The following is an 8,193-nucleotide window of genomic DNA, read 5'->3' as shown; positions in this document are numbered from 1 at the left end:
TGTAGTGGAAGCGGGGTGCTGTGGTCCCTCTGCACTGCCCTGCAGTGTAGTGGAAGCGGGGTGCTGTGGTCCCTCCGCACTGCCCTGCAGTGTAGCAGAAGTGGGGTGCTGTGGTGTCTCCCACACTGTTCTGCAGTGTAGAGGAAGTGGGGTGCTGTGGTCCCTCCTGCACTGCTCTGCAGTGTGGTGGAAGCAGGGTGCTATGGTGTCTCTGCACTGCTTTGCATAGTGGAAGCGGGGTGCTGTTGTCCCTCCACACTTCCCTGCAGTGTAGTGGAAGTGGGGTGCTGTGTTGTCTCCCACACTTCTCTGCAGTGTGGTAGAAGTGGGGTGCTGTGTTGTCTCCCCGCACTTCCCTGCAGTGTGGTAGAAGTGGGGTGCTGTGGTCCCTCCGCACTGCCCTGCGGTGTGGTAGAAGTGGGGTGCTGTGGTCCCTCCACACTTCCCTGCGGTGAGGTAGAAGTGGGGTGCTGTGGTCCCTTCGGCCTGACTGTCCTTTGTGAGTGCTTTGCTTAGCTGGAGTCGTCTGTGCACTCATTTGAACGAGAGGATTATTTTTCCTCACTCCATGAAGAAAGCCTTTGGAATCTGGATGCAATTCAAACATTTATCAGTTCTCAGAATTTTCTGGTAGTGGGTTAGGGTGTTAGTATGGGACTGTGTCTTTGCAAACAGGACGGTTGTAATTCTTCCTTTTCTATTTGTACCTCACCCCATTTACTAGGCTTGCTAGAAGTATGTTATGTCTAGCCCTATTCAAGTTTAGCACGAAGGGATGTTAAAGTTTGTCAGCGGTCTTTGCCATCAGCTGAGATGCTATACATCTTTGTCCCTATATCTTACTTATTATTGTTTACATTTGTTGAGCTATCCTCACAGCCGTGGGTTAAAACCAAGATGACCATGCTGTTGGTGTCTTGGATCTGCCAATGTGCTGATAACTTTTACATCTATGTCCATCAAAGAGTTTGGTCTGTGGCTTTCATTTATGTGCCTATCCTCATATCTGGTTATGGAATCAAGAGTGAGCCTGGCTTTTAAAAATGAAATTGGTAATAACTGTTCCCTTTGTAATTTACGGAAGTTTGAAGATCATTTCAAACTATTAGGTACTAGTAGATAGGATTTAGCAAATAGCAAGCGTAGTAAATAGGGGAAATTCCCTCCAAAGTTTGGAGATAGAGATAAAGGCCTGCTACAATTTTATTCAATATTGCGTTTGAAGTCTCAGACAGAACAATAAGGCAAGAGGAAGAAATAAGAGGCGGGGGTGGGGGAGTACAAAGAAAAGGAAGAATTACAGCCGTCCTGTTTGCAAAGGCACAGTACTATGCTAATCCTCTAACCTGTTACCAGGAAACTCTCAGAACCGATAAATACTTGAATTTCATCCAGATTCCAAAGGCTTTCTTCGTGGAGTGATACAAAAAAACCTCTAATAGTTAAATGTGTTAGGTCATCTATAGATATCTAGTAGAAATCATAGTGCTGCGTGCCCTTTTTTTTGGGAGATTTTTACTCTTGTTGCTCACTAGAGATCTCTTTGCTTATATCCTCTTGATTTATCCATTTTCTTCTAGATTTTCCAATCTCCTAATGACCCTTCAATTTCTCTGGTTGTTATTTTTTTCTTTCAGTTTGGCTTAAGGATTTATCAGTCTTGTTTTATTAATGAAGTACTGTTAACAGACTTTAAATATCAGACCCACCTTCTGGGTTTCAGATTAGTGCATTTTTTTTATTCATTTGTATTTTATGTACAATGGTGTTTGGCCAGCATGAATATCTATGAAGGTGCCAGATCCCCTGGAATTGGAGTTACAGACAGTTGTGAGCTGCCATGTGGGTACTGGGAATTGAACTCAGTCACCTTAACTGTTTAGCCACCTCTCCAGCCCGGAGTAGTGCATTTTTATGATGAAGAAACAGACAGGTCAAGAACTAGAATCCAGCTCACAGAGGACAGATCTACCTTACTCCAAAGTCAGGGCTCCTAACCAATGAGCTGTGGTAAATTATAGCAGCTTTTCTACAGCCCCTTGTGAGCTTTGGAATTGAATCGAGACCCTGCTCTAGCCTGCTGGTCCCCACCCAGCCTTCCATCCACAGAGGACAAGTGCCATGTCCACGTCTGCCTTTCACTTCCAAAGGCTTCCCTCCCTGGTACTGACTGCATCTCCTTAGCTACAGCACTGAAGCTCTGTCCTGGCATAGAGTAGAGCCAGCTTTCCCTTATGGCACGGGGCTGTCAGCTAAAATGGAAGATGCTGATAAATTTTGTACAGGGAGTTCTGGTAAGTGAAATCGGAGGCCCCAGTGTTCTTGGTGACTTAAAATCTTCATTAGCAGCTTGTACTTGTGAGTGACCAGGCCTGGAGTGAGGCCAGTGGGCACCAGCTGGGCTCCCACAGCACATACAACACCTACAAGTGAAAATCTTATACTTAAAGTTGTTTCTCTAGTCCTAGCCTAGGTTAGACCAGGCAGAAAACCACCTATCTCTCAGTTGTTGAAACACCCATGAACATGCAGCAGTGAGGGACAGAAGGGTGCTTGGCCAAGTAGGGAGAGTTCACTAAAAGTCAGACAGAAAAGTCCCATGGCGTTTACACTTTATTTCTAAATAGGCATTGCTATGCCTCTCCCCCTGGTCTGTGGTTCAGACAACACTTCTCATGGGTGAAGGTTAAGATGCAGGCTCCACTAAGGCTACTGTCTGGTCTATAACCAAGCAGAGGCCACAAGGTTCTGGGTGAATTGCCTTTGTACCATTGGTTGGCAAACTTTGCCGAAATGCAGACAGTAAATATTTTGTGTTTTGGCGGGCCACATGTTCTGAAGCAACCACTCAACTCCGTTCTTCCAGCACCGAAGCAGTCATAGGAAGTCCGTAGAAACAGGGCACGGCTCTGTTCTAATGCAACTTCATTTTTGAGGTATTTATTGTGCTGTTTGCTTGTATGTATGTACACCACACTGCATGCCTGGTACCCATGGAGATCAGAAGAGGGTGTCAGGTCCTTTGAAACTGGTGTTAAAGACAGTAGTGAGCCACTATTTGGGTGCTGGTTGTACCAAGTACTCTTACCTGTCATCTCTCCAGATCCTAAAATGTTATTTATACAGCCATGTTGGCTTTAGTAAGTTAAGTAGTCCCTTAGTAAAGCCAGGCAGTGGCGGCGCATGCCTTTAATCCCAGCACTTGGGAGGCAGAGGCAGGCGGATCTCTGAGTTTCGAGGCCAGCCTGGTCTACAAGAGCTAGTTGCAGGACAGGCTCTAAAAAAAACTACAGCAAAACCCTGTCTTGAAAAAAACAAACAAAAAGTAGCCCTTTAGTCAGTGAAACTCACTTTTCTAGAAATCACTGGTGAGAGCCACCTCCCAACATACACGAACTGGCTGAAAATGTTTCTAGGCACGCGCTCCTCCTAAGCTACAGGTGACGCTGTTGACTTGGATCAGGCTTTTGTGCAAATGATACTCCCTATTGCAGAACGACCTTGTCTGTGAGCCTGCAGAGCAGGTGCTGCCGGTTGTCAAGGCACCAGAGGTTTCACTTGTTTTTCTCTTCTGTCCCTCAGGTCTTTTTCTCATCCTCGGCCTGATACTCTACCCTGCGGGCTGGGGCTGCCAGAAAGCCATAGACTGTGGGCGGCATGCATCTCCCTACAAACCTGGAGACTGTTCCCTGGGATGGGCCTTTTATACGGCCACTGGGGGCACGGTGCTCACGTTCATCTGTGCCGTCTTCTCCGCACAAGCAGAGATTGCAACCTCCAGCGACAAAGTCCAGGAAGAAATTGAAGAGGGGAAGAACCTGGTCTGCCTGCTGTAGTCTGGAAGACGTGAATGCCGCCGTTACCTTTCCTTATGACCTGTGACACAGTCTTCGCCATTTGCATCAAGTGAAGAACCAGTCTTGACCTAGCAGAGCCACACTCCACAGCCCAGGCCCTCGTGGGATCAGCGAGTTCTTGCACATGCAGGCTGCAGTGCACATAAGGAGACCAGACAAGGACATGCGTAGCCTGACTGCGGAGTCCCTCAGACTCTGTCTCCCCAGGGCTCTATGAAGGACAGTGGTCTGACTCAGCAAGGCAGGCAGCACTCTCCTGGTAGCAGAGAGGCCAGCCAGCCTCAGGGTGGTTTAAGGCAGATTTCTGGCTCAGAGCCGTGTGTCTATGACCATCTCAGGATGCAGGCTGGAGTGGTGTCTGTTTTCTCCTAGTTCTTTCAAGTTCTTTCAACTGGAGACTGAGAGGAAGACTACAGACTGCTGGCAGCGGGCGGGGTGCATGCTGAGGTTGCAGCACGACACCAGTTTGCTCAGCAGACCAAGGGCTCAGTGGGGACAGTATAGACTCTCGCGGTGGAGCTGCTCCAGTCTGAGTTTAGACAGTCAGCCTACTGCCTAAACTAGCCCCTGCTCCTTGCAGTTAGTTTTCTCCTGGGGTTGGGGTTGTGCATGGCTGCCCAGGGAAACCTCAGTGTTCTTCCTTCCCAAGGACAGTGGCCTCCAGAGCAGCTGGGGCTCATGCAGATGTTCACAGGGAGGGGCTGCCAGAACCCCAGCCTTTGCAGGGAGGACTTTGTTTGGTGACTGTGCTGTATAGCCAGCTGGCTTCCAGTCCCTCTGGCATTCTTTGCAGAGAAAGCAGGAGCTACCATGAAAGTTTCTATAGCCTCTGGTGTTGGTCCTGACAGCAGACCAGGTGATACTCAATCACTGCCACTGCCAACTTGCATCAAAAATCCCACCCCAGGAAAGCACAGCACAAAGTCAGGGGCTGGACCAGGCTCAGACACCTACCTGCCAAGGATGCTTAGAACAGTCACCAAATACCACTACTAAAAAGGACTCAGGGCTTTTAATCCAGTTTCCACAAATTATCCATATAACCAAAGTAGCCAGAAATACCAGAGTCTGGCAATATATAAGCCTTGCAGATAGAGACCCTCTGCAACAGTGGAAGTGGAGTGAGGACCCTTTTGGTTTTAGAGATGTTTCCACTAAGGGCGTTGTCCTAAAAGTTAAATAGTTAAGCACCTTCTACTGGCAAGTGTTTGCTGAATACAACCACGTATACAACCCTGATTCAGATTTTACAACCTTGCCCCAGTGAATCACTTAGACCTATGTCAGAAGCCTTGGTCCAGAGCAACCACCTCATATACAGGTGGGCTGGGCCCACTGGGCTTCATTACAGTTCATTTGTCCTTTGGTCTATCCCAGAAACCATCCCATCTCTCATGAAGAGGAAGGTTAGGGAGGACGGGTTTTGAATCAGATCCTAAGTTTTGAACCAGTGTTCAAAATAAGCAAGGTGGAGATCCTGTGGCTTCTTTAGGAGAAGGGGGAACCCTAAGCAGCCCTGGGAAGACTCCGGAAGCAGGACCAGATCACTAAGGGCACGCATGGCCATACAGCATGTGGACAGGCTCTTGTCCTTCGCTGCGTGTTTGAAATGCCAGCACAGTTGCTGTGTTTCCAGCCTGGGCAATATTTGGCATGAAAACTGTGACAAGAATACTTTGTTTTCCTTGATCTTAACCAGATAAAATTTTAGGTATTTTGAATACAACCTACTCCTAAACCAGGATCCTGTACGAACGCCCACGACCTGCTCCTTGGCTAAGGTGGCAGTGGACCATATAAACCTGGTAACAGTCACAAATGAAAGAAATGTGGCCTCTCTGCCAGACTAAGTTACTTAACAGTGTTTTTCACTAATTTAAACATTAGAGAAGACCCCCCGCAAAGGGGCACCAATGAAATGCTATGCTATAGAAAACTACCTAAATGCTGACTCAGTGGAGCAGAGGGAGAAAAGATGATGTCCAGCAACTGAGACCTTCAAATTAATACACAGACTTCTGCAAGGAAGGAAAGGGTAGAGTAAAACTGTCATTAAAAGCCACTTACTTTTCTAGTAATAGGTCCATTACTAGTACAGGAAAAGTCTTTCTTTGCCTGCATTTGTGCTCGGCCTCTCAATGAACGCTAAAGCAGAAATATGTGGAGTCTGTGGATTCTTTAAACCTGTGTGGTAATTCAACAGCATTACATTAACTGTGGAAGGGTTTCTGTATAGTTCTCAAGCATCTGTGTGTAATGAGTGGTCTTTGTTAAACTTGTATTCTGTAAAGTGCCATAGTCTTTTTATGTGTAGCATATTTAAATATGTATATCACATACACAAGTTTATCTGAAAGATGTGCAATAACAAAGGTGTATGTATGTTTTGTTTGGGGAAACTGGACATGCTTCAAAATAGGGATGTTTCTGTTTTGCAAAGGAGAACTAGACATACTTGCCTTCGTGGCTAGCCACTAGTCCATAACAATTTTAATGCTACACAAACCTTATGTGAAGAAAAGACTGGTGTGAACTCATTTTTCCTGGGTCTAAATAAACATGATCACTATATTCATGGAAGGCCCAGTCAATGCTAGTCTTTGATGTAAAATGTGAAGCTGCCATGTTGCCTTTTGTGTTAGCCTGATAAGCAGGAGCTGGCATAGACTAAGAAGCTCTTCTGAATGTGCTTTGTAGACTGCGAACGCGTGGCCGCTATACTAAAGGGCTAGTCTCACACCTTCTTAGCCATAAGAGTCTGGCGTAGGACAGACCATCCTGTGCAATAACATGTGGCTGCTAGAAATCCCGGGCCTGCACTTGTGTTTAGGGGAACAGAGACTCCCAAGGCCCCAGGAACTCAAGGAATGAGTGGGACTTGAGACTGTGGGGAAACTCCTGTAGCGGAGGGGTCCTGAGGTGCTGTGAAGGAGCTCAGCACAGCTGGATGTTCAATAGCCACTTGAGCCAAATATAAAGTTGTACTTAGAGCTGATGGACTCAGTTGAAGCCTTCATGTGTGGTTACCCTGTTCTATTGTAAACTAATACATTGTTTGTCTAGCATTGACGAGGATTCTGTACATAGGGTTTCACAGTGTTCTCCCTTTTCCCCTTGAGATCTGAATTAAATCAGATTTTGCAAACTCAGTCTTTCAAATTTGACTATGTTGGCTTCAATTCAGTGCACATAATTTGATCAAAAATACCAATCAGACAAAATGTAAAGACTTATTGTAACATAGATATCAGGGAAAATATCCAGGCGTTTTTCTACTGCTGATTCTTAACCTTGCATGGGTTGCCTTTAATCTCTTACTTGAAGAAGTACTAACACAATCATAGGCATCTTAAATTTAAAGTAAAACTGTGAGACATGAAAGTGCTTTAGAGCATTTGCTAACCAGAAGGTGTATCTTCTCCTTTCTCCTCTCCAAAAAAAAAAAACCTAAAGGAAAATTTACGGAGCCTTCTACATCCACAGTCCCTAGAGTGGACCCTGACCAAGAAATCAGGAAACCTGGGCTTTTGGTCTATAAAACTCGACGATGCTAAACACCACTTCCATAAACTCATCCAACCCTGCACCTTCCCAGGGACACAAGCTGACCTCACTGCTGCCAGACGGACGGAGGGCACATACATGCTCTAATTGCTGAGCAGAAACGACCGCCACCAGGTTTCCAACTGTTTAAGTCACAGTTAAAGGTTAGGGCCCCAACCACTGGAGGAGAAATGGTTTTGGATAATCCCAGGAAAATGAGCTTTTTCTGTGCCTCTTCAGGTGTTACTATTTTGTACTCAAAAGTAAACCTGCAGAGAAGCACTGGGACTTGAGTTTGAGCAAACACTGGGACATGGTCCCTTGTGCTTGCTATTCAGTCTGTGAGTGTGTGTGTGCACGCGTGCGTGTGATATGTTCACATGCAGAGACCAGAAAAGGACATCTGATACCTTATTTATGTTTAAGGTAGGCTGGCTGGCTGGGAGCTCCCAGGATATACCTACCTGTCTCCATCCCCATGCATTTATGTGCAGTTTCTATATGGAGATTCAAACACAGGTACTCCCCTGCTGACACAGAAAGCACTGTCACCCACTGAGTCTTCTCACCAACAGGGAAGTGTTGCCACTAGATCTCCTGGAAAACACTTTCAGCTTCCTCTGGTAGAGCCCCATAAAGTCTTTATTACCCTGGACATTCCTGTGTGGACATTGTTTCAAATAATTCAGCTCCTTTGGGACACTCAGCACGAATGGTAAAGCCCGACAGCAAGTATGGCTATTGCAGAGAGCAGCAAGAACAGAGCCTGTCCTAGCACTTTAGTCATTTGTGT

At 46.2% G+C, this 8,193-nt stretch overlaps 1 protein-coding gene across 1 annotated transcript in view; it reads left to right on the top strand.

The window, feature by feature from the left end:
• The window catches only part of Lhfpl2 (LHFPL tetraspan subfamily member 2), a 157,026-nt gene extending 150,022 nt beyond the window's left edge, over positions 1-7,004 (top strand). Inside the window, exon 4 of the mRNA XM_005356485.2 lies at positions 3,583-7,004. Within this exon, the coding sequence (XP_005356542.1) occupies positions 3,583-3,836 (254 nt within the window). The 3' untranslated portion in view covers positions 3,837-7,004. The remainder of the gene's footprint in view (positions 1-3,582) is intronic.
• Positions 7,005-8,193: the final 1,189 nt, after the last annotated feature.

The sequence above is a fragment of the Microtus ochrogaster genome, chromosome 19, assembly GCF_000317375.1.
Source record: "Microtus ochrogaster isolate Prairie Vole_2 chromosome 19, MicOch1.0, whole genome shotgun sequence".
NCBI lineage: Eukaryota > Metazoa > Chordata > Mammalia > Rodentia > Cricetidae > Microtus > Microtus ochrogaster.
This window is presented reverse-complemented; position numbering and strand designations above follow the sequence as displayed.